Raw genomic sequence first — 27,057 nt, 5'->3', positions numbered from 1 at the left:
ATGTATACTTAGTATGGCCAATTCTGCTTTGCCTTCCCTAATGAAACCTATAATTTTTGATATTAATCGGAATACTGCTTTCCAGAAACTCCAAAGATTGGGGCAATCCCATATCATGTTTAGAAGTGTGCCTACTTTGCCACAACCTCGCCAACATTCGTTGGAGCTATTTTTAGAGAATTTTGCCGTGATATAGGGGGTGTAATACCATCTGAGTAAAAGTTTTTGAGCTGTTTCCCAGTGTGTTATGGATCTTGTGAAGCAGTTGTTGGATTTAATGGCATCCAGGCCATTGCTTCTCTGAGAAGGTTGTAGAGAGTTCTGATTCCCATTTTTGGTGTGATTGGTAGTTTATTGAAAGAGTTTTTTTGTTGTATTAGAGTGTAGAATAGGGAAATCCCTTTTTTTGTGTTCGATGTGTCGTTCCAGTAGGTCCATGCCTTATGTAGAATTTTAGTAGGACGTAGAGGGTGTGTTTTTAAAAATGTTGTAATTCTTATGTACATGTAGTAATCAGAAGTGGGAAGAGAATGCTTTTGGGCTAGTATATTGAAGGGAATGATATGTCCTCAATCTAACAGATCTGAGACTGAGGAAATTCCTTTTTTTTCCCAGTTTGTTGTCTTTAGATCGCTAATGTATGTGTGGAGCGAAGTCAGAGGGGTAGGTATTTCTGTAAGGTCTGTATTATTATTATATTTTGTCTTGAGTCGGAGCAGAATTTTTTCCATGTGTCCATTACTAGTTGTATAATGGGGTAGGTGGATTTGAAGTGAGTATTTAAGAATGAGTTTGCTAATGTGGATCTTATTGAGTTAGGATTTAACCAGGTTTGCTCTATGGTAGCCCAATGTTTAGAAGAATGATTTTGGAACCAAAATTTTGTTTGATCTAATATGCTGGCTGTGAAGTAATCTCTTAAAATTGGAAGTCCCATCCCTCCAGCTTTTCTATGTTTTGGTAGGGAAGACTGAGAGCATATTGTTTTTTTTATCTGCCCATACAAACTTGTGTAGCTGAACTTGAGCTGTTCTGAAAAATTTTGCTGGTATGAAAATTGGAAGAGCTCTGAAGTAATAAAGTATTTTTGGTAAAAAAAGCATTTTGTATGCCGCCAGTCTTCCCATCCAAGACAAGCAAAAGGACTTTAGCCTGTTTAATTCTGGTTGGATAGAGAAATAAAGGGAACGAGATTTGCCTTGAATAGATTACAGCTTGGAGTTTTCAGTTGAATACCCAGGTATTGAATAGGCTTATCAGCCCACGGGTATGGAAAACGTAAAGAGAGGGATTGACGAAGGTTTCCATCTATATTTATGGCAAGTAAATTAGATTTTGTTGCGTTTACTTTGTAGTATGAGATTTGGTTAAAGTGATTTAATGTGTTATGTACTGCTTGCAGGGAGGTATTAGTATCGGAAAGGGATAGGATCACATCGCCTGCGAACAGGGAAATAGTATGTGCCTGATTTGAAATTGAGATGCCCGAAATGTCTGGATGGGATCTAATTTTTTCGGCCAAGGGTTCCATTAAAAGAGCAAAAATCAGGGGAGACGGGGGCATCCCTGTCTCGTCCCGTTGGTGATGTTGAAGCTGTCAGAGAACATTCCTTCTGTGTATACCATTGCAGAGGGGTTAGTATATAATGTTAATATAGTAATAACTGTTTTCTACAAGTTATCTTTTTTCAGGTTAAGTGAGTTCCTGAAAGTATATGTACAATATAAAACAGCTCTATGTAGATAGTGGTACATATGCGTAAATACATGCCTAACAGAAGGTAAAGTATAATATCCCAATGTTTTTGGGTTTTTTTTGTTTTTCTCTCTTTCCTTTGTATTCTCCCAGTGGCCAGAAACGCCTAGTTATTCATTTGTAATTAACAAAGCTCTATCCAGAATGTATGGGATTCATTCTAAATGAATGGGTGTGTCTGAGTGATGGAATGCATGGGTATGAACGGTCCATGTGTAATCAAAGATTTTTTTTTTTTTGTAGGGGTGTACTCATCATTGTTTTTATGGCCATCAATAAGTGTGATCACACTAATGCGCATGCTTTGTACTGTTTATGATTATTTTATTAATTTTTCTTGTTTGTAATGAGCTCAATACTGGTACCAGTTTAAATTAATACTTTTTTTTTTACAAGTTTATATGTATTCGCGAACAAATAACCTGTGCACAGATAGGAGATCTCGATCCCTATAACTCTGAGAAACTGTAGGGATTTTGTTTTGATAATTTTTCCTTTCCTGTGACTTAGAGTGAAGTTTCATTCACTCTGATACGTGGAAAATACATAACAATGCATTGCTTTGCACCTTTGTGGCATCTTATGGATTCAGTAGGTCTGGTGTTTTGTTTTTCCTTCCAAATTGACGCATGTGTTGTTAATATGTGTAAAGGTTTTATGTCTACATGTTGTCTTCTTAAACTTTAAGTACTTACAAACACACCAGGTTTTCCTATAACTTTTTGTTTGTCAGAGTACAGATATGTGGGTGTGTCTGTACATTTTTGACTGTACTTACTGTGGATGGACGCGTTATCTCAGCTGGAAGTCTGTTCCAATCATCCACTACTAGTTTAGTCCATTATGAACCTCTCAGAGAGGTACAGTGAGGTGTTATTAATTTTTGAGTTTTGTATTTTAGGAGAAATACACAGACAAGGACGAATGATTGGACCCAGACTGGACAAAGTACTTTGAAACACAGAGGACCTTAAAACATAATTTTTATTTTTGTTTTAAGGAGAAGCCTTGAATCTAATTAATTGCAGTCAGGCCCAACTAAATTCTAAAAAGAAAAAAATTTTAACATTTTTTTTAAACAGAGATCCTGCTCTCTGTAATAAAAGTTCTTGTGGCCTGCTTGATTTGCACTGAGAGTCAATTAATATGTTAATCACCACCGACAGAGGGTGTTGCCTTTTGAATAGCTACAATGTTTGAAGGCAGTTTCAATGTTGTTTTTGACAGAATACAGATTCAATTTTTTTTTTTTTTTTTTTAATTTGTTAAATTTTTTTTTCTCTCATTTTTTTCTTCTTTTTTCTTAACGGTAATTTTTTTTTGTTTACAAAAAAACAAAGGGGGGAAGAAAGATTTTTAATTTTTTTTTTAATTCTTTTTTTTAATGTTTACTATTTTTCTTTCTTTCCTATAGTACCTCTATTTTTTTGTTTTTTTTTGTTTGGCGGTTCTTGAGTTTGGTTTCACTAGAGTAAAATAAAAGAAAAAAAAAAAAAGAGGGGAGTAGGGGAACATTATATGGAGAACATTTAAAAAGGTTAGAAAATGTTGATATAGAATATTAAAGCTTCCCTATAGCATTTTGGGGATGGACAAAGTTCCAACAGTTTTTTTCTTCTTTTTCGACATTGGATAATTGTTTTATATAAATGTATGTCATGGTAGCTATTACCAACTATGACAGTAACACCTGGTTACACCTGGTCATGTGACTATTTTCTTTGTATATGTGACATACAATCCTCTCTACAGTTCTAATATTGAGCAGTCATCATATGTGGTCATTGATCAATTTTTTTTTTTTTTGTTTTTGGTCAGTTTTCTTTTTGTGCCATAACCAAGTTCAAAGAGCATTGCATGAATATCATATAGATATACTGGGACTGGTGAGGCTCATAGTGCTTGGCAAATAGCAGGGAGTATAGTACAACTGTACTTAAGAGTAATTTAGTTTGATTGTTCCTGAAGCCACTAGTGACTGATGACATCACACTTATCCGTATTCTGAAATCAAGTTATTTTTGTCTGCGTAGGCGACACTGCCTAATCTGCACTGAGAACTCCTAAAGTAATGACCTCGTCTGTAGCCTGCTAAAGGCAGGACTCATACAGTAGCTACACACGGTAGCCAAGGACGGAGCTATATGCCCAAAGGTTTGGCACCAGCCAAGGTTGAACTGAACCCAGTTCCAGTAAAAGGGGTTAGTGGTGAGTTGCGATAGCAACAAAATTCCCCTGAACACGTGAAGAGTCATACACACACACACAACCTGGTATTCCACAGAAGGTGGGGCAGAGGTACTTGCAGGCATATGACAATGGAGGAAGAAAGATGGGGGTGTGAAAATCAGACACCTGGCTGAAGGGCGTAACCATTCAAATTGTTACACATGTCACTGGGAAAGGGGTCTCAGTATGTCGAAGTATATCTATGACAATTCTAATCAAAGGTCCTTACGGCTCAGACTTACCAGACAAGCATTCAGTTGAATGCATATGTCTTAAATGTACTTGTGTTTTTTTATTTCTCTACCTTTGTCCACATTAATAAAGTATAATCTTAGAAAGCCAGGAAAAGCTGGTCCCCAGGCTGTTATTGTATGCTGTATCCAATTGGAATCACCAGTGAAGGCCGTCCCAGAAGCAAGGGCAACAGGACCAGATTCGCCTTATGGACTTTCGTACTGTTATTATCGGACTATTGTTATTATTGGACTGTTGAGAACAAGGATCCTCATGGTTTTTTTTTTTTTTCCTTATTGTTTTGTTTTGGTGCTGTTTCTCATGATTTTTATTATGGACTTATGACATCCAGAACAAGTGATGACTACTGATACTGGGATCCAGAAGTGTGAACTGTAGAGATGGAGAGTTTAAAAGTTTTTTTTTTTTCTTCTCAATGAGTTTTATTTAATTTCAGAGGGTAAAGCCAAAAGTGCCAAATATTAAAGGAGATTGCACATAAACCATTATTCTAGGTGTGGCCGAGTCTCATATTCTCAACTGGCCACAAGGGGCCATCTGTTGCCTTATGAGTTTATGTGAAATCTCCATTAATAACTGTAAAATATTGTAATAATGAATATATTTCATTTAGCTGGTATCTATGAAAGCCGGGCAAAAAGGGTTTCATTTAAGCTTTTGCTAAGAGCAGAGAATGTGGGCCAAGGCTTGTATATGCAAACAATGGAGAGCCAATTCCATTGTTCTACACCTACTCCTTTGAAAGGGTGCCATGCTGGGATATGCATTGGACCTAACTTCCTGGGGAAATGCAATTAACACACTTGGCCAACATAGTCACAAGGATTTGCATGAAAGGGGGCCGACTTATGGAGTAAGCCCTCCAATCATGATCCAAGCTAGGCCAACCAATGAGACATCAGCCTGGTTTGATATACTCAGAGCCAAGGGGGAGGTATCGCTCTTTCTGATAGACCAGCAAGCTGAAAGAAACTTGGGTAAGGATGGGTAATTATGGGAAAGGAATGCCCTTTTACTTGTAACTAAATATGTGTGTAGATTACTGTATTGAGGAATATACCCTGTGTTCCTTCATGTAAATACTTTATTTCAACCTAATATTTTCTTCCTTGGGGTAAGACGATAGATAGATGATTGTGTATTAGCTAGACTTTCAACTGCTTCCTAATAAATGTTATTATATTTGAAGCTTTCACTCTTGGTCGAAAAGAACTCTTATTTAACCCACAAAATCTTAAATATAGATTTTTTCATGGTAACAGATGGCTGAATTGATTGTTCCTGAAATACCAAATGTATCTAGTACTAGTTTCAAATATCCCCAATGAATCCTATCAAAGGCCTTCTCTGCATCTAAGGATAGAAGCAGAGAAGGAACCCCCGAAGACTCTGCAGCGGAGTAGATTAATAATTCTGCGTGTTGCATCTGGCGCCTGTCGACCTGGGACAAACCCAACTTGGTCACGTTTTACTAGGGTGGGCAGAAATTGGGCTAGTCTGTTGGCTATGATCTTAGCATAAATCTTCAAGTCTACATTTAACAGAGATATAGGCCTGAAGTTTTGTGGAGTATCGGGTGATTTCCCCGGTTTGGGTAATGTCACAATTGTGGCCGTTAACATTTCTGAGGGAAATGAGGTTGTGGATTTAGCAGTTGCATATACCTTTAGCAAATGTGGGCCTAATATGGAGTAAAATGTACGGTAATATTCGGACGAAAATCCGTCTGGGCCTGGAGATTTGTTATTGGGGAGAGACAATACTGTTTTGTGAAGTTCAGCCATGGAAATTGGTTCATTTAAAATTTTAAGTTGGTCAGGACCCAACTTGGGCATGGAAATTGAATCCAGAAAGGTCTGGATCGTCTCAGGAGATGGTTGTTGGGTAGATGCGTCTTCTTTTAAGTTATAGAGATTGTTATAGTAATCCCTAAATGTGTTAGCAATGTCTTTTGGATTGGAAAGTCTAATGCCTGTGGTTGGGTGTGAAATATATGGTATTTTTTGTTTGATTGTTTTTTCCTTTACCTGATTCGCTAATAATTTCCCTGCTTTGTTACCTTGACTGTAGTAATGTGCCTTCCATTTCTGAGCCGTGTGATTGTGTTGGGAGATAAGTAGTAATCTAAGATCATGTCTGGTTTTATCCAGTTGGGAGCTAATGATAGGATCAGGAGATTTTTTGTTTACCGATTCTAACTTTTCTATTTGGAGGAGTAGATCGTTTAACTGCTGGTTTCGTCGCTTCTTGGCCACACTGCTCATTTTCATGAGAATTCCTCTTATGTACACGATCGGAATTTAAACGATTGGATTTTGTTGTCGGAAAATTTTATATCCTGCTCTCAAACTTTGTGCGTCGGAAATTCCCGACGGAAAAAGTCCGATGGAGCCCACACACGATCAGAATTTCCAACACCACAATCCGCACTTTTTCCATCGGAAAATCCGACCGTATGTACAGGGCATAAGAGTTTCAATCTGTATGCAATCAGGCAGTAGGGATGAGCCGAACACATCTAATGCTTAAAGTGAAACAATAAAAATGAAATCCAACAAGAACATAGTACATAAAAATGTGAAAATATAAAACCAAAGTGACAGTGCTAGTAATAAATACACTAGTCAAATAACCTAAAATAATACTTTAAAGTGACAGTGCTTATGATATCATACTAGTATTCAATGATAACTAGTAGCTGTGACATAACAGATAAATCCACATGTGACCAAAAACATGTGCAAGGTAGTAACAGTGAATAAAAGTGAAATTAACAGCCCCAATTATTAAATGAAGTACAGATGAGTGAACTAAATCTTAATCTGGGCTTGTATAACAATGAAAGGAATTGGAATAACGGCCCTTTCTCCTAATATTGGTTTTTGCTGTTACCCCATTACCTGAAGGTAAGGGGCCACTACTTATAAGTGTGTGGTGTGTTGCATGAAAAGGAAACATCACTGTGTATATTTGTTCCAGTCACCTCACCCCTCTCAAGAGGGCTAATATATGTGCACTTTAATTTTGGACATTTTTAGTCATTTGTCACAAGGATTTTATGCTTGTTTGCACTAGTCACTTTGTCTATCTGTTTGCTTGTTGTGTGCCTAGTGTGCACATTACTTGCATTGTTATATAAGCCCAGATTAAGATTTAGTTCACTCATCTGTACTTCATTTAATAATTGGGGATGTTAATTGCACTTTCATTCACTGTTACTACCTTGTAATGTGGATTTATCTCTGATGTCACAGCTACTAGTTATCATTGAATACTAGTATGATATCATAAGCACTATTGGTTTTATATTTTCACATTTTTATGTACTATGTTCTTGTTGGATTAGCGCAGCACCACGTTTTAATTTATGTGTCACTAACCAATAGGGGCAGGGTGTACCCTATCCGGTGTAGGCAGCTTTTCCATTAAGTTTCTCTTTTTTCCACACATGGTAGCGCAGGAATAATTATACAATAAAAATTAAATATTCCTTTAAATATCCTGCCTGGGGGGTGTCTATAGTATAGTATGCTTGCAAAGTGGCACATTTGTCCCGTGTTTACAACAGTACCACAGCAAAATGACATTTCTAAAGGAAAAATTGTCATTTAAAACTGATCGCGGCTGTAATGAATTGTCGGGTCTCGGCAATATAGATAAAACTCATTGAAAAAAAGAGCATGGGTTCTCCCCCCAGTCCATTACCAGGACCTTTGGGTCTGGTATGATTAAGAGGAACCCTGCGCCAAATTTAAAAAAATGGCGTAGGGGTCCCCCCCAAAATCCATACCAGACCCTTATCCGAGCACGCAACCTGGTAGGCCACAGGAAAAGAGGGGGGATGAGAGAGCGCCCCCCCTCCTGAACCCTACCAGGCCACATGTCTGACCCTAAAGCACCTTGTCCCCATGTTCATGGGGACAAGGGCCTCATCCCCACAAACCTTGCCCGGTGGTTGTGGGGGTATGCGGGCAGGGGGATTATCGGAATCTGGAAGCCCCCTTTAACAAGGGGACCCCCAGATCCCGGCCACCCCCCTATGTGAAATGGTAACATGTACATTGTATCCCTACCATTTCACAAAAAAGTGTCAAAAATGGTAAAAAAGACAAGAGACAACTTGGGACAAGTTCTTTATTAAAAAATAAAAATGTCCCGCGATATAAATTCACGCTGCCTGACAGACAAATAAAAAAACAAGCCGCGACCATTCCGCCTCCATGGGAGGCTCCCGCCGACTGACGCTTCTTTGTGACAGTTCTTATATAGCTGATGGCGGGGCACCTGGTAACAGATGACCCCGCCCCCTCTGAAGCCACTGGGAAGCCCTCGTGGCAGAGGGGTTGGGGTCACCCGTTTACGTTCAGTAGGGTGGGCGCTCTCTCCCCCCCTTTTTCCTGCAGCCTGCCAGGTTGCGTGCTCGGATAAGGGTCTGGTATGGATTTTGGGGGGGACCCCTACACCATTTTTTTTTTAGTTTGGCGCAGGGTTCCCCTTAATATTCATACCAGACCCAAAGGGCCTGGTAATGGACTGGGGGGAACCCATGCTCTTTTTTTCAGTGAGTTTTATCCAAATTGCAGAGACCCGACAATTCATTACAGCCGCGATCAGTTTTAAATGACAATTTTTCCTTTAGAAATGTCATTTTGCTGTGGTACTGTTCTAAACACGGGAAAAATGCGCCACTTTACAGGCTTACTATAGACACCCCCTAGGCCCGATATTTAAAGGAATATTTCATTTTTATTGTTTCACTTTAAGCATTTAAAAAAAAAAAAAATCACTGCTCCCGAAAAAACGTCCGTTTTTTAAAAAAATAAATTGCATTGATACATGTCCCCTGGGGCAGGACCCAGGTCCCCAAACACTTTAGGAAAATAACTTGCATATAAGCCTTTAAAATTAGCACTTTTGATTTTTCATGTTAGTGTCCCATAGACTTTAACGGTGTTTCGGCGGCTTTCGAATTTGGCGCGAACACCACAAATTGTTTACGAAGACCCCATGTTCAAGTCGAACTTCCGTTCGACTCGAACATCGGGCTCATCCCTATCAGGCAAGCCCTTGCACTACATGGTTTTGGTAAATTTGAAGACAAAAATCTGCAGAAAATCTGATAGTGTATATAAAAATCTGATAGCGCGTAGAAAAGACTAATGTCCATCTAGGTTCACCTCCTTTTTTCATTGAACAGATTTAGGTACACTTCTTTACCCGAATACTTACTATTACTGACAGAAAATGTCACAATACCTTAGGATGTTTCAGGAGCAAATCTGTAGCTTCTTCAAAATATTCTAAATCTAGTTTTTGGAATGAGCGTGGAAGATCTTCATAACCAAAATATGCCAGAGCAAAAACCACAAACCCACGACTGGCAAGAAGACTAGCCCGGTATTCTGCAAGGCCGCCTCCTCCGCCAAACAGGTCAATGATACCAGGATATGGACCCGTTCCTGTTTAAATACAAATATACCGTAAGTAATCAGAGCTGTAAAAGTAGTCTAAAAAATATAAAGTTGAGCTTTAAAGTGGAAGGCAAGTCAAAAGCTAACTAACCTTAAAACTACTCCCACCCCCATGCTATCTACCCTGTAAAATAAAAGATGTATATATACTTACCAATTCTGAAGTTGCTTGGGTCCAGTAACATGATCTCTCTAGCGCTGGTTTCAGTGTAGAGGAGAGGTTGCTGACAATGGCTGCAGAGCCTGGATGATGGTGTCACCCATAGGCTTACGAGGCATCAGTTGTCAGCTGTCCCTCCTCTACACTGAAGCCGGTCATGTGACTGGAGCGACTCCAGAATTGGTAAGTATAGACATCTTTCCTTTTACAAGGTAGATAGGATTAGGCTTAGACTGGGGGTGGAAGTAGATTTAAGGTGGGTATACAATATACATAGGCCGAAAATCAGCTAAAAGCAGTCGGTTCGGCAGGAACCAGTTGACTTTCAGCCCATGTCTACAGCTCCTCATCTTACAGAAGCCAGTCTAACAACCAGCTTCTGTCGAATGAGCATGCTGGAAAGCTGTTTCCAATGGCTGAGTGCTGATCACTGTTCTGGAGGGGGTCAGTCCCTCTGTCAGAACAAAATAGCTTAGCGGGGCAGATTGCTGCACTAACATTGGATATGTTAGTATGGCAATCTATATGGGTTTTTTGTTCAGCCCGCTGGGTTGAACGAAAAAAAAACAAAAAGACTTGTATACCTAGCATTAAGCTTAGTTAGCTTTAGACTTGCCTTCCACTTTAATGCCTGTAAGTACACTTTCAGAGTACAAAAACCCAACCAACACAAATATAGTTGACATCATTCACACCTTTTATCCTGTCTTCATGGATTCTCTATGGGTATCCTCTACACTGCAATACACATTTTGCCCTCTCATTCAGTTAATATGAATCATATACAGTCTGACAACCCTGGCAGATGTTTTCTTTGGCTATAGTTAGGCATTAAAGCTGAATTCAAGGCAAACAGCTAAATACACAGATGAAACACATGACATGAAATACTTATTCTTACCTGCCAAAGGATTAGAATTTCTACACACACCCCCATGTGGATGACCACACTTACAGGTAAGGAAAACTGATGTCCTCCCTCTAGCTCAGGCCTGCTGACTGAATAGCAAAGAGTACCAGACAACTGCATAGGTCATCCCTCTTCTCTGTTCTCATATCAGCATGTTCATTTTCCAAACATTCCAAAACATTTGCACGCAACATAGATAATCCCAGTCCTGCCTCTCCCTTTCCCAGAGGTTATCCCAATATGTCTGCCATGGTGGAAATACGCTTTTATCATTTGTTAATGAATACAGAGCTGCATTCATTGATGCTAATATGTCTGCCTGAAATTCAGTTTTAGTCAGGAATTTCTGATGTTCTGCCCAGTCCAGGTAGTGCTTATTACCATGCTGGGGTGCAAACCGGAGTGGCTTCAGCATCCCTTGTGCACAAAAATTGTTCCCCCTTATATGCAGGACTTCTAAGGATGACCAGTTGCATCCATTGGATATTTTATGTTTACTCACAAACTACAGCTTTGTTTAGAGATTTTGGCCTGTCTCTCTGTCATCCTGGAGGAATTAGAGAGAAGGAAACATCATTCAGGGTCATCGCAAGATTGATCTAGCCAGTGAGCTTATAGGATTAAAGACTTGGCACTCCAGAAGAGATGACAGGGCTCACATTCATATGCTGCCATGTTAATTTGGAAAATGGAAAAATCCCTGCCAAATACTTACTGTAATTTTCCTTTCCTTATTAACTCCATGGCAATATAGGACCCAGTTTTCGTAAGCTAGTTAGGAAATACATGTTGGGGATTGTGGGCTTGTGGGCTCCAATGCAAAAGTTGGCCTGCACCCCCCCCCCCTCCACCACTTCCACCGTGTGTGCAGATACACCCACCGCACACACAGAGACTCAAAGTGGCTTAAGAGTTTAGAGTTCCTCCTTACACTAGAGGACAGGGATTATCCCTGCAGAATCAGAGGATAGGGATCACGGCTGGAGAATCAGAGGACAGGGACCCCTGGCAGGTCATTTGGCAGAGCTCCTTTACCATTCCAGCACTGTAAACAGCCCCCCCCAATACACAGGGCTAAAATCACATTCCTTTACACAGTCTATCAGCCTTCACAGGGTGTATCTGGCTTTTATGTTGCCGTTCTGACCTGTGAAATCCCCTGGTCAGAACGGCAGTGTAGTTGCAGTAGGCAAATACACCCTGTGCAGATCATGCCTGACTGGCTGTGTTGTAAAGGAATGTGATTTCAGCCCTGCGGAGTGCTGTACTGGGAAAGAAGCTCAGCAGCGGGCATAGAATCCAGGGCAGAGGGGGTGGTCAGGGGGTTTTGGGGGGGGCAAAACTTAGATCTGGGGGGGCAAAGCCATGTGACATGAAATCTGGAGCCTGCAGCCCCTCAGGGGCCCCTCAAGAGGTGTTAAGGGATTTGTTTTAGCAATTTCTGAAGGTTTCTCTGTCAGTGTTGGCAGGTGTTGGGGGGAAGGTCACCTCCCGGAGGTGTGTGTCTTTTCCCCAGTTGTCAGGGAAGTGGGGTAAGCGTACATCCCCGGGTGGGGGGTACAGAGAATCGCAGCTAGTGACTAGAAGACACTGAGCGGTGTCTTACCTCACCAGTGACATCGGTTCCATCGTGGCTACAGGATGACTCTCCCCTCTTAACTCGCTGAGCTCAGTTACCATTCCATGTTGCCAGCACACAGCACAGACACTCCCCCATCCTGGACTGTTCTCACCCCATGCTCCTCTCCATTCAGGAAATGGCTCACAGCTTCTCCCCAGCCAATGAGAACAGAGGGGTGTGGACTGTGGAAGGCAAAGTGGAAGCCTAGTACTGGAGCGTGGCTATGGGGCCCTAGGGTAGATCGGAGCTGGACTTTGTGGAGGATATGATAATATGAAAGGGAGGCTGCAGGGGCCCCGTGGAGCTAGGGGCGGGGTTGCAATTGTGACCTTATGCTTCACCCATGGGGAGTGTGGTCCTGGAGGGGAAGAGCAAGGGCGGAGTCTACCCATGTGTATGTTGCCATGGAGTTAATCATTAAAGAAAATTATGGTATTTGACAGGGAATTTTCTGCTTTTGCTTTACATATTCACACAGAGTTATAAATGGCTAGCTCAGTTAACCTGCTAATGTGGTTGTAAAGGAGAAAGGTTTTTTTACCTTACTGCATTCTACAGTATACCTGAGCCCGATCTCGATCCAGTGATGTGCACAAGAGCCGAAGTGCTCTCAGCTCTCTTGCTCCTCATTCGCTCAGATACAGCAGCAGAAGCCATTTGCTCCTGCTGCTGTCAATCAGAGCCAGTGAGGGAGCAGGGGGCGGGGTAAACTCCACTCTTGTGGACACACAGAGTATGGTTTGGGAGTGAGCATGCTATTGGGGCACTCAGTGTGGGGGGGTTGGAGCCAGGAGCAGCGGCGGGGACCTGGGAAGAGGAGAAAAGGGGCTGCTCTGTGCAAAACCATTGCATAGAGTAGGTAAGTATAACTGGTCTGTCATTTTAATAAAAAAAAACACAAAAAGAAGGCCTTACAATCACTTCAATAACAAGAATTAGAACAATGTACTTGGAAGAAATGTGAAATCATTTGTATGTCACACCATATCCTAAATGGATATAGAAAAGTATACACTGGGGGGATGGACATTTAAGTTTATAAACCAAACTACAATAAATGTTAAATAGATAAAAAATATGTTTATATTGCTTATTATAATAAAAATAGAAACACATTTTCCTAAACATTAAATAGAAGAATAGGTTCATCCACCATATAATTCATAGTAACCTGTACAGTATCGGTGAGATATCCTGATATACAATACCCCATTCCAAACTGCTGAGAAAATATTATATATATATATATATATATATATATATATATATATATATATATATATATATATATATATATATCTCTGCCTAAACATTCTCTGCACATGTAATTGATCATTCAATGCGTTTCCTGAAACAGAATCTGCTTTTTCAAGAACTCATGCGCAGAGTAATAGCTTCTAAAGAAAAGACATAAATCCAATGATTACCTCATCTAATAGAATTATACTGATGCCACATAAATGTTAAACCTTTGATCATTCATAAAATGATATGCATTATTTTCTCAGCTCTCCTATATTCAAGTGCATCCCCTCAGTGCAGACAGATGGATACCCAGTAACCTGCCATATAAGGCCATTGTCGCAAGGACCAAGTGAAGATGAAAAGGATCAGTAAAATTAAACAATGAATGATCAGGCCTAAAGCTGGGGGGAAAAAATTGTCGGGCTTTTCCCAGCCTACCACTGGGTAACAATTTCATCTGGTTTCCCACCATATAGCCACAAACTGCCCTCTTTCTTCTGAGGCAGGTCTGGGTTAGCGGTGTTCCCTCTACAGGGAAGAACATTTAGAACCACTTCATGTCCCATAAAACAGGTTGACATGGGAGGATGCAGTACACTAAGCCCTGAGGCATTAACAATTTTCGGGCCTTTCCCAGACTACCATAGCGTAACTATTCCACCTTCTTTTCCACCATATATCTACAAACTGCCTGGACTGAGGGGATGTATTTGAATACAAGGGAAATGGAAAAATGCATGAATGGATCAAAAGGTCCAACATATACAGTATGTGGTGTCAGTATAATTCTATTAGATATGTGTAGGTGTGTATCATAGGAGGTAGAGATGGTTTGTTAGTAACATGAAATACTAGGGATTTTGATTACGATATATGACCTCTCGCTATAAGATATTATTCATAAGCTGCACATGAATCCTTGAAAAAGTGGATGCTATTGCAGGAAATGCATTGAATGAACAATTACACATGCAGAGAATAGGAATATGATTTGGATTTGAGATATGAATACATTTTCTCAATAGTTTGGATGAGGTACTGTTATTGTGTATCAGGATATCTACTAATACATCTTACTAAGAATTATACAATGGTTGACCTCCTCTTCATGTGTAGATGTTTTTTCTCTACTTTAATTATATGGAGTAATTAAAACACACTTTTAAATGATTTGATGTCTGTTATAGTTTGGTTTACACTGAAATATCCAAAATTTTTTTATCATGTTTACTTTTCAGTAAAGCTGCTGTCATTTACCTTTCAGGTTCAGGGTTAAGACAGTTTTTTTGGCATAACACAAGGGTATTTTATTTTTTTTAAAAAGGTCAGATTTGTCCACTCCATCCTTCTTGTCCCATTACCAAACAAAAAGTTAGGAAAAGTTTAGTCACTTCATATTTTACAAGGTGCACTAAACAGTGGGGGTTATTTACTAAAGGAAAATCCACTTTGCACTGCAAGTGCGCTTGAAAGTAAAGTCGCTGTAGATCCGAGGGGAACATGCAAGGAAAATAAAAAACAGCATTTTAGCTTGCACATGATTGGATGATAAAATCAGCAGAGCTTCCACTCATTTCAGGTCTACCCCTTAGATTTAGGGCGAGTGCATTTTCAAGTGCACTTGCAGTGCAAAGTGGATTTGCCTTTTGTAAATAACCCCCAATGTCTTTTGTCCCATTTCCACAATTATGAGATGTATTAAATTAAAAAAAAAAAAAGTAAAAAATTCCAAATAACTTTTTATATCACTTGGAATTTTAAGTAAAAAAAAAAAAATAAAAGATTTGGCATGACTATTTAAGATTATTATGAAAATTTACTTTACTAGTTCAATAATGTAAACGTACCTGCAGGGGAAAAAATAGTACCTCGAAGTCTACCGTCACGGATCTGGGTCCTTTGTACATCAGCCGCAATGTGCCACCTATTAAATGTAGCACTGCAGGTGGGTTGTGGCTCAGCACCACCTAATCCTACTGATAAAAACTCAAAAAGATCCACCGTGTAAAGAAATGGGCCAGCTTTCACATCTTTTTTAACAGGTCGTTGAAATGGTTTTAGAGGCTTCAATGACCATAACAGTCCCATGGGATGTACTCCTTGGTAGTTTCCACCAAGAGCTGGATTGCTATCCAGGTTAATTTGCCCTTCTACATCAGCTTTGTAAAATGCTCGTGACTGGAAGACATTTTCCTTTTCATCATGAAGTGTTAAACGAATGGTTGCCAGTTGATTGGGTTGCAGTCCTGATGCCTTAATATGCACATGCTCATCAGCCAGACCTGTTTCTGGAGTAACTATAAGATTCACCATATTTGGAATATTGCGCGAATTGTAAAAATGCCTTGAAAGGAAAACAAAAGTAGCACATATCAGTTTAAGATGTAATAAACATGTATTAATCAAATGAATTAATCATCAAAAGGATCTGAAGTTTATCATCAGGCTCCATCATTCTTCTCGTTTTTGATGAGGTGCAGTAACCCAGCCTTTGAGATAACATTTTAGGCTAAGAGGTAGAGCTTATTTCTGCAAAAAAACTTTGTTTGGAAAGGTTAGAGACTGTCAGGTTTTTATTAATGTATACCTTTTATGACAGGAACTGTTGGGAAATCTCTCCAATGGGGGCACAAACAAAAAAACATTAGTAGCTGAATGGGGAAAGACAACTTCTGCATCATTCTTTATTATTGTCTGTTGCTTCCTGTCCCAGTGACAAATATTCTCCTTTTCTTTCCCTGATGTCACAAGGACAAGTGAGGAAATTTTTCCCAAGTGGAGTAACAGGTAGAAATAAATACCCAATATAAATTTAAACTATCACAATTTTAAAAACTGGATTTTTTGTTACTCACTGTAAAATTCCTTTGAGTCAAATTATGGACACAGCTCTTCCTAATCATCCCCAAGCAGTGCCTCAAGAGGAGTGGGAAAGAAACAGAAATAGAATAGGCAAACCATGTAACCACCCAAAAATCACCCCCCAAAGGGGAAAACAAGTAAACCCCAACAGCAGCATGCAAAACCATGCGCCCAAAGCAAGCAAAGGATGTGAGCACAGCAACCTCTAAAAACTAGGTACAGGTATGCACAGGCAACCAGGGAGTGGCCTTGCAAACTTAAGACATAGATGCCAGAACCCCCAGGCGGCACTAAGCACCCTGGTAGAGCGTGCCACATCGGGGAAGGGAGGAGCCCGACCCCTGATGGCACAAACCTGAACAGCCAACTGCCTGAACTAGTAAAAAAAAGCAGAAAAAAAGGCTGCCAGGCATTTATGGGCCATCTGCAAGCACAAACAAAAAAATCAGACCCCTAGAAGGAAGCCGTAGGAGACAGGTACACTCAAACCGCCCGGACCACAACCAAGGGATACAGCACAACCTCCACAATGTGCGTAGGGCGTAAAAACACCTCATTCGGGTAAAAACAGATATACCCTTCAGCAGGAAGGGGGGGGGGGGGCGAACAGAGTACCATTTTATCTCTGCATAGAACCAGGTAGGGTGAAGTACCGGACAAGGTAGCTAACTCTGACATTCAGCACACCGGAGAAGCAGTAACCTAAAAAGCGACCTTCTGGGGAAGTGCAGGTAAAGGCACATAACTAATCTCAAATGGAGGCTCCTGAAGGACTGTAAGAACTGGGTTCAGAACCCAAGGTAGCAACAGAGGTCACACTGGTAGAGCGAACCCTTGGGATACAGGAATGATCAAGCAATGAGTAACCCAATGAGTAGCCAACGGATGATGAAAAAACCTCACAAGGATAGAATCCCAACCCGTAACGGTACTTAATACAAGCCTTGATCTGGAAACAGTGGTGACTGGCACAGATGGAAAAGCGCAGGTACACAATCCTTGATGTCTATGGAGGCCAGGAAGTCCCCCTGATGAGGGAAGGCCAGCACCAAATAGATAGATCCCATCTTGACTCTGCACATTCATAGGGCAATTCAGGGCCTTGAAGTCCAGGGTGGGATGAACTCCACCCTTCCTCGGAACCAGGTTGAAATTAAAACCCCGAGACCTCACTAGTTGGGAACAATGGCAAACACTCCGCAGGGTAGCAGATCCTCTACCTCGCAGAAGGACCTGCAGGTGTGCTGAAGAGAGACAAATATGGGAGGAAAATGATTTCTGGTGGATAGGAACAAAAAACCCCCCAAAAACTATCATGTAGCCAGATACCTTCAGTCCGTAGACCCATCTGTTGGAGATTCAGGAGGTCCACAGTCCATGAACCAGCGTAGATGGGCCCCCACCATAGACCCACTAAGCCTATGGAGAAGTTCTCCTCGATACGCAGGCTTACCGCACCCGTTTCTATGGGACCAGGCACACTCGTGCTACCTGTGGAAGCCTGGAAGGGCTCGGACCCTTTATCTTAGGAGCCAGAGGGACAAAAAATAGGATTTTTACATCATACTTACCTGTAAAATCCTTTTCTTTGAGTACATCATGGGACAGAGTCAGGCTAATATTCATTACCTGCTGGGACATCCCAGAGCAATAGCCTTGAGGGGAGAGAGACACCCTGCCAAACAATAGCCATCAGAACTTATACGGCAGCCCGCAAGTACACTACGGCAGACAGCCTAATCCTTGGCTGCTCGAACGTCCACTTGATAAAATTTTATAAAGGTATGTACTGAAGACCAGGTGGCAGCCTTACAAATCTGAGCCACAGATACTTTATGGCGAAAAGTCCAGGAGGTTCCTACACCCCTGTTAGAATGAGCTCTCAGCCTAAAAGGGAGGAGCTTTATGTTTCAGACCATAGGCCTGAATGACCAATTGACGGACCCAATTTTTCAATGGAAGCTTTGGAAGCTGCCTGTCCCTTCTTGGGTCCTTTTGGTAAAACAAAAGCAAAAAAAAAAAAAAAAAGTCTGATCCTCGGATCTCTGCAGATCTAGACAGATAAACCTTAACGAGGCTGAGAGAAAAAAGGCGGCAATATATCCTGATCTAAATGAAAGGCCGACACCACCTTTGGTAAAAGGATGGAACAGGTCGTAACATGACTTTGTCATGGTGAAGGATCAAGTACGGTTCCCTACATGAAAGGGCCGCCAACTCCGACACCCTTCTAGCCGAGGTGATAGCCATCAGGAAGGCTAGCTTGCGTGACAGCAAGTCTAATGGAATTTCCTTAACAGGTTCAAATGGTTGTTTCTGTAACACAGACAGCACCAAGTTCAAGTCCCAAGGACACATAGGTGACCTAATGGTGGGGAAGCAAGAGAGTTGTCCCTTGAATAAAGGTTTGGATCAGTGAATGGGAGGCTAAAGGCCTTTGGAAGAATACTGATAGGGCCGAAACCTGACCTCTGATTGTACTCAAAGCCAATTTGATTTCCACAGCTGACTGTAGAAAAGAGAGAATTCTCCCAATCACATATTTCCAAAGATGCCATTTTCTGGCTTCACACCAAGCAATATAAGTTTACCAGACCTTATGTTAAATCTTCCTAGTGACAGCTTTTCTAGCATTCACTAAAGTAGACACCACTGGTACCGAGATGCCACAGTCCTTTAACACTCTGGCTTCAATAGCCATGCCGTCAAATTTAGAGACTGTAAATTGGGGTGGAATATAGGACCTTGAGACAGTAGATCAGGGTGACGTGGAAGCGTCCATGGCCCGTCTATCGTCAGTCTCACAATCTCCTGGAACCAGGGCCTTCTGGGCCAGGCTGGTGCCACCAGAATGACTGGAACCCCTCTCTCTGAATCCTGCGCAACAAATGTGGAAGGAGAGGGATCAGAGGGAAAGCATAAACCAGGGAGTATTGGCTCAATGGAACTATCAGAGCATCTGCTCCAATTGCCAGAGGATCTCTTGTTCGAGACACAAACTGTTGTAGCTTGTTGAACCTGGATGCCAGTAGGTTGACCTCTGGCCATCCCCAACATTGGCAAATTTCCTGGAACACCTCTGGATGTAGGGACCATTCCCCCCGGTCAGATCTGCTGGCGGCTGAGATAATCTGCCTTCCAGTTCTCTACTCCCGGGATATGGACTGCCAATATCATTGGAACATGTCCCTCTGCCCAGGCTAGTATGTAGTTCACCTCCTTCAGAGCTGAATGACTCTTGGTACCGCCTTGGTGGTTTATATAGGCCACCGCCGTGGCATTGTCGGACTGAACCCTGATGGGGCAGTCCTGAAGCTCCACCATCCAGGACCGCAGGGCCAGACATACTGCCCGTAATTCTAGGTCATTGATGGGCAGGGTCTGCTCTGTCCCTGCCCATTTCCCCTGAGCTGGGAGCCCATCTAGGTTTGCTCCCCAGCCTGAGAGAGACTGGAATCTGTAGTCAGTACTCTCCAAGTTACCGGGAGAAAGGATTTTCTCTTTCGCAGGTTCTGATTCTGCAACCACCAGTTTAGGCTTAAGCATGCCTGAGATAAGCACATTGGATAATCCAGGGCTTTTCTTTCACTGTTCCAAGCCGACAAGATGTCTTGTCGTAAAGGCCTGGAAAGGAACTGGGCATAGGGCACTGCCTCGAAGGAGGATACCAGCCTCCCTAGAAGACTCATACAGAGCCAAATGGAGGGTTGTCTGGTGCCTCTTATCTGATGCACCTGATCCTTCAGGGCACAGATCCTTATGGGTGGCAAGAATACTCTTGCTTGGACCGTGTTTAGAATCAGACCTAAATATCTTAGACTTTGAGCTGGTCTCAAGGCTGACTTTTCGGTATTTATGATCCAGCCTAAGCTTTTCAAATACCTCACTGTGTATATTATGTTCTGTTCTAGAGCCTGTACTGAGTGATCTCTGAGCAGGAGGTCGTTCAGATACCCGAGCACCAGGATCCCTTGGGCCCTTAAAAGACCCAGTACTGGTGCTACACCCAGGGAGTTGTAGCAAGCCCAAAGGGTACAGCCACAAACTGAAAGTGATGTTCCTGCAAAACGTAGGAACCTCTGATGAGGCTGAAAGATAGGTACGTGCAAGTACGCGTCCTTTATATCGATGGAGGCTAAAAAGTCTCCCCTCTGGAGTGAGGTCCGAAAGGACTGTATCAATAGCAGGGGCGGACTGACAACATCCAGGACCCCTGGACCAAATTAAGCAAGGGCCCCCTGTCAGGCCCTGCCCATGACCCACCTCTGGCCTCGCTCCTTCATTTTGCATAAAGTACAACTTCTGCCTTTTTAAAAAATTAAACACTGTTTAACAGAGTCTAATGGGATCTGGAGGGAGGTCTTTCTCTGACAGTGTCCATTGGACAGTCTGTTAGAAAGTGTCCCCTCCAGGCCCCATTAGAGACTACAACAGAGTCTAATGGGACCTGGAGGGGGGTCTCTTTCTAACAGTGTGCATTAGAAAGTCTCTGTTAGAGTGAGACCCCCCTCCAGGACCCATTGGAGACTTCAAAAGAGTCTAATGGGACCTGGAGGGGGGGGTCTCTTTAACAGAGGCCCTTTCAGTGTCCATTGTAGAATCTGTTGGAGTCCCCCCTTCGGGTCCAATTATAGACTGAAAAGGAGTATAATAAGACCAGGAGAGGGGCCTCTTTCTAACAGCGTGTACAGTGAACACCTTTATTCACTCTGGTCCTCACGGGACCCCCTCCTTGTGCCATGACTCTCACCCCTGCCCATAGGTGTACGCAGCCTATTGTATTAGGGTGTGCACCTCAAAGCTCCAACACATATGCCTTTGTGACATATTAACCGGCATCTTCCCCACTCATCATCCTAAATCAATGGGGGGGGGGGAGCAGGTGAGCACACAGGGGAACCTGGGCAGTAGTAAGAAAAGGAACTGGGACAAGAAGGGTGGCATACATTGGTACGAATCCCCTGTATTTTCCTCCCGTGGCAGCTGAATATTGGTGAGGGGAAGAGGAGAAGCCTACTTTCAGCTGCTGCAGAATAAAATACAGATCGGTCCCTTAATTTACACTCTGCCGCCTATCCTGTCCAGGTTCTGGGGGTCGGCAAGTAAGGATCGCAGCTTACCTGTCACCTGCCCACAATTGATGGGTTGCCAACTCCAGGCTTAGGGTGTGGCCATTTTATAAAGAAATAAAATTGGCACTGTGTAGCGCTCCTCTTACCTTAACTATGGGTACTGTAGCTGTGGCTGGCTCCCATATCCTGTATGGGTGGCTGGCTCCTGCGTCCTCTGTGGCTGGCTCCTGTGGGTGGCTGGCCAGAACCCTGCTGTGTCTGGCTCCCTGATGTGGGTGGCTCTCCGTGGGTGGCTGGCTGACATCCTGCTGTGGATGGTCACCGTGGCCCATTGGCTGCTGTGGGTGGCTGGCTGGCTCCCTGCTGTGGTTGAGTCACCATGACTGGCTGGCTCCTGTGGGTGGCTGGCTGACACCCTGTTGTGGCTGGCTTCCTGGTGTGGGTGGGTCACTGTGGGTGGCTGGCTGGCACCCTGGCCCTGCTGTGGGTGGGTCACCATGGGTGGCTGGCACCCTGGCTCTGCTGTGGGTGGGTCACCGTGGGTAGCTGGCTTCTATGGGTGGCTGCCTGGCTCCCTGCTGTGGGCTAGTGGGTGGGTGGCTGGCTGGCATGGTGACAGATAGGGGGACTGACAGAGAGGGGTGGACAGACAGACAGAGAGGGGTGGACAGACAGACAGAGGGGGAGGGGGCTAACAGAGAGGGGTGGACTGACAGAGGGGGGTGGGCTGACAGAGGGGGGGGTGGGCTGACGGGGGGGGTTGACAGAGAGGGGCTAAGAGGGGGGTGGGCTGACAGAGGGGGTGGGCTGACAGAGAATGGTGGGCTGACAGAGAGGGGCTAAGAGGGGGGTAGGCTGACAGAGGAGGGTGGGCTGACAGAGGGGGAGGCAGACAGAGAGAGGGGGGAGGCGGACAGAGAGAGGGGGAGGCTGACAGAGAGAGGGGGGAGGCTGACAGAGAGAGGGGGAGGCTGACAGAGAGAGGGGGAGGCTGACAGAGAGAGGGGGAGGCTGACAGAGAGAGGGGGTGGGCTGACAGAGAGAGGGGGTGGGCTGACAGAGAGAGGGGGTGGGCTGACAGAAAGGGGTGGGCTGACAGAAAGGGGTGGGTTGACGGTGTGGGTTAACAGAGGGGGTGGACTAACAGCGGGGGAGGCGGACAGAGAGAGGAGGGGGGCTGACAGAGGAGTGGGATGACATAGGGGGACTGACAGAGGGGGGGCTGACAGAGGGGGAGGCAGACAGAGATGGGTGGGTTGACAGATGGGGGGCTGACAGAGGGGGAGGCAGACAGAGGGGGAGGCAGACAGAGGGGGAGGCAGACAGAGGGGGAGGCAGACAGAGGGGGAGGCAGACAGAGATGGGTGGGTTGACAGATGGGAGGCAGACAGAGGGGGGAGGCAGACAGAGGGGGAGGCAGACAGAGGGGGCGGGCTGACAGAGGGGGCGGGCTGACAGAGGGGGCGGGCTGACAGAGGGGGCGGGCTGACAGAGGGGGCGGGCTGACAGAGGGGGCGGGCTGACAGAGGGGGCGGGCTGACAGAGGGGGGGGTGGGCTGACAGAGAGGGTGATGGGCTGACAGAGAGGGTGATGGGCTGACAGGGGGTGATGGGCTGACGGGGGTGATGGGCTGACAGGGGGGGGTCTGACAGAGGTGTGGGCTGACAGAGGGGGGTGGGCTAACAGAGGAGGGGGCTAACAGAGAGGGGTTGGATGACAGAGGGGGGTTGAATGACAGAGGGGGGTCTGACAGACCTCAGAAAACACACAGCGCTAGAGAGGCAGGACTCCGGCAGCAAGTGGTCGCGATCACCCACAGACCAGCCTGCTGTGGTTGAGTCACCATGACTGGCTGGCTCCTGTGGGTGGCTGGCTGACACCCTGTTGTGGCTGGCTGGTTTCCTGGTGTGGGTGGGTCACTGTGGGTGGCTGGCTGGCACCCTGGCCCTGCTGTGGGTGGGTCACCATGGGTGGTCAGCACCCTGGCCCTGCTGTGGGTGGGTCACCGTGGGTAGCTGGCTTTTATGGGTGGCTGCCTGGCTCCCTGCTGTGGGCTAGTGGGTGGGTGGCTGGCTGGCATGGTGACAGATAGGGGGACTGACAGAGAGGGGTGGACAGACAGACAGAGGGGGAGGGGGCTAACAGAGAGGGGTGGACTGACAGAGGGGGGTGGGCTGACAGAGGGAGATGGGCTGACAGAGAGGGGCTAAGAGGGGGGTGGTCTGACAGAGGGGGGTGGGCTGACAGAGGGGGGTGGGCTGACAGAGGAGGGTGGGCTGACAGAGGGGTGTGGGCTGACAGAGAGGGGCTAAGAGGGGGGTGGGCTGACAGAGGGGGAGGCGGACAGAGAGAGGAGGGGGGCTGACAGAGGGGAGGCGGACAGAGAGAGGAGGGGGGCTGACAGAGGGGAGGCGGACAGAGGGGATGGGGCGGACAGAGGGGGTGGGGCTGACAGAGAGGGTGGGGCTGACAGAGAGGGTGGGGCTGACAGAGGGTGATGGGCTGACAGGGGGGGGGTCTGACAGAGGTGTGGGCTGACAGAGGGGGGGCTAACAGAGAGGAGTTGGATGACAGAGGGGGGTTGAATGACAGAGTGGGTCTGACAGACCTCAGAAAACACATAGCGCCAGAGAGGCAGGACTCTGGCAGCAAGTGGTCGCGATCACCCACAGACCAGCCCCGCCTGGCTGCATCCACACGTGATCAGCTCAGAAGAGCCAATTGCAGGGCGCTCGAGTGGACTATAAGTCCCAGAATGCCACAGCGTGTGGCCACACATGACCCCGTCTGGCCAATCACATGATGTTTGCGTGGACTACAAGTCCCAGAATGCCACCACATGCACCCAGTCGCCGTGGCCGTGCCCCTGGCAGACTTCAAGGGGGAAAAAAAAAAAATGGTAGCGGGCTGACCGAGCCACTCATGGGGTCCCCCTGACTACGGGCCCTCGGTCAGTGCCCAAGTGACCGAATGGTCAGTCTGCCGCTGATCAATGGATACTTGTTCAGGGACCTTAGGTCCAAAATGGGCCTTGTGTCCCTGTTTGGTTTCTGAACCGTAAACGGGTTTGAGTAAAATCCTGTGCCCCTTTCAAATACAGGAACCTCTACAAACACTCCTTGATGCACTAGATGATGTAGTGCCTGAAACAATACATTTCTTTTTGGAGGATCCAAGGAAACGCTGGATCTTAGAAACTCCTGAGGGGGAACCCCCCCGTAACGCCAGCTTCTAACCACAAGATATAATTTAATTGAGGTGACCCACTTGTCCTGAATTGTTGTTTTCCAAATGTCCGCAAAGTGCAGTAGCCTTCCCCCACCCGATGGAGTGGGGGCTTCCCCTCAAAAGGAGGGCTCGGTGCTGGGTTTAGAAGAATTTTGGACCCAGGGCCCTTTCTGGCCCTGGCCTTGCGGCTTGCCCCTGACCCTAGCACCCTGTTTGTGGCGGAACCGCCCTGACTCAGACATTTGCGGAAGCAGTCCCTGGGTTTTTAACCGAGGGACGTTTGGTGCTTTTCTTCACAGGAAGTAGAGAACTTTTCCCTCCGGAAATCTTTTGGATATATTTGTTCAAGTGATCACCAAATAAACGTTCCCCATGAAACGGGAAACCTGCCAATAACTTTTTACAAGGAAGCTCGGGTGACCAGTTCTTAAGCCATAAAAGTTTGCACATATGTACAGACAAGAGAGACAGACGAGAAACCTGCTGTATTGAATCCTTTAAAACATCAACAGCAAAACACAGGAATATCTGTCTTACTTTCAGGCAGATCATCCTCCTGGTTAGGCCTATTCGGCCGTTTGAACTATCCTTTACGGACTGGTAAATACCAATTGCTGCAACAGCTGGCTGAATAGCTGAACTGGCCAAAGAAATGGAAGCCTTTAATAACTCCAATTTCTTGTCAACAGGGTCTTTCAAGCCCTGTGCGTTATCTACCGGACAAGTTAAGTTCTTGTTTAAGGTAGAGACTGCTGCATCTATGGCTGGCATGCTCCATGTTTTCACAAACTTTTCATCCTTGGGATATAAAAGGGAAAACCTCTTAGGAGGCAAAAAAGTCCTGCCAGGATGTTCCCAATCAGTATACACCGCCTGTTCCAATAGGGGGTGTAGCGGGAAAGTCTGTGCGACCTGAAAAGGTCTCAGATCCCAAAGAGGACCAGGGGGGCTCAGTCACCTATGCAAGAGGCAACTTAAAGACAGAACGAATCATTTCAGTCATTGTCAGGATCAAAAGCCTCTGCGACTGAGAGGCAGATATCGACTGGATATCTTCTTGTCCAGATTGCTCGGAAGCAGACTCATCTGCCGGGCACTTCACCGAATCCTGAGCTTTCAGCTCTTCCCCATCCTCAACCCATTCCTGCTCCAGACTAGGAAACTCCGGGGAGGGGAATCTGTCACTCTTCCTGCCACCCTGCAGGATGGAGGCAATCATGTCGGCAATCCTGTGCTCTAACCTGGCTAGGGCTGAGGACAGTTCATCCTTAGTGATAAAGGGTGAAGCAGCAACATTGACTGTAGGCACAATACCAGATAGGCGCAGCGGCTCAGATTGCCTCGGAGCCTCTGGTCTTTCAGGGGATACAACACTAGGGATACGATTAGGTTCATCAGGAACTGTGGATGACATAGGTATGCCCTTCCCTATGGTGTTAGTCCCACGCCTCTTTTTGGAAGACATTCAATGCCGCAAAGAGTACTTGGGTGTAGTTAAAACACCTCAGAAGGGAGACCTTTTAATAGGGCTCACCAAGCCCCTATGCAACAATCCTGCTAAGCACCTTTAGCCTGCCAAGCAACACCTGGTGACTCACGTGACCTGGGTAAGGAAAAATGAACCACTGCAAGTGTCTGTTCAGAGCCTGCTCTGTGTCCCACAGCTACCTACTGGAAGCACCACATGCTTGACCTGCACAGCTTAAATAAGCTGGGTGTGCGCCAGAACATTCTATGCGTGTGTACGCATGCATGTGCGTGGTCCCGGCGAGCAGGCGTGACTGTATACGTGTACGAAGCAAATCTTCGTGTACAACGCTAATCTTCATGCGCCCAGATAAAGGCTATGGCGCATGTGCGGTGAATCCGCATGTGCCAAAGCCACCAAACTGCTGAGCCCAGCGGCGCTCTTGCGAACGCACGTGCGCCATGGCGAACCAAGGCGAAATGGCGCACAGTCATGCGCTATCATACAGGTAAAAACAGCCAGACAAGCAGAAAAGGTACACTGTGCAAGCACTCACAGTCAGCCCAGAACTCCCCCGTATGGTCACCGCACACAGGTGCCTTTGGCTAGCTTGACCGATTGTTACAATCACTGGGACACCCCACAATAGTAAAATAAAGGAGTTTTACTTACCCATCCAGGCGCAGGGCCACTTAGAAGCTAAGGGCCCAATCTTCACCCTTCAAGGCGGGTTCCTGTCATTTGGACCTTCAAGGACTGGGTATCCTTTCATGTTTAGG

At 45.0% G+C, this 27,057-nt stretch overlaps 1 protein-coding gene across 5 annotated transcripts in view; it reads right to left on the bottom strand.

Annotated features, from left to right (window-relative positions):
* LOC141146648 (acyl-coenzyme A amino acid N-acyltransferase 1-like) overlaps positions 1 to 27,057 on the bottom strand; it is an 89,478-nt gene that overhangs the window by 3,767 nt on the left and 58,654 nt on the right. For all 5 annotated transcript variants that reach the window (XM_073633072.1, XM_073633071.1, XM_073633070.1 and 2 more), the window contains exons 2-3: positions 15,495 to 15,991; positions 9,497 to 9,699 (exon numbers count right to left, since the gene is read on the bottom strand). In XM_073633072.1, coding sequence (XP_073489173.1) covers positions 9,497 to 9,699; positions 15,495 to 15,960 — 669 coding nt within the window. In that variant the 5' untranslated portion in view covers positions 15,961 to 15,991. The remainder of the gene's footprint in view (positions 1 to 9,496; positions 9,700 to 15,494; positions 15,992 to 27,057) is intronic.

This window comes from Aquarana catesbeiana, linkage group LG06 (genome assembly GCF_042186555.1).
Source record: "Aquarana catesbeiana isolate 2022-GZ linkage group LG06, ASM4218655v1, whole genome shotgun sequence".
In the NCBI taxonomy this organism is placed as follows: Eukaryota; Metazoa; Chordata; class Amphibia; order Anura; family Ranidae; genus Aquarana; species Aquarana catesbeiana.
The sequence above is the reverse complement of the archived record's forward strand: the minus strand, read 5'-3'. Positions and strand labels throughout refer to the sequence as shown.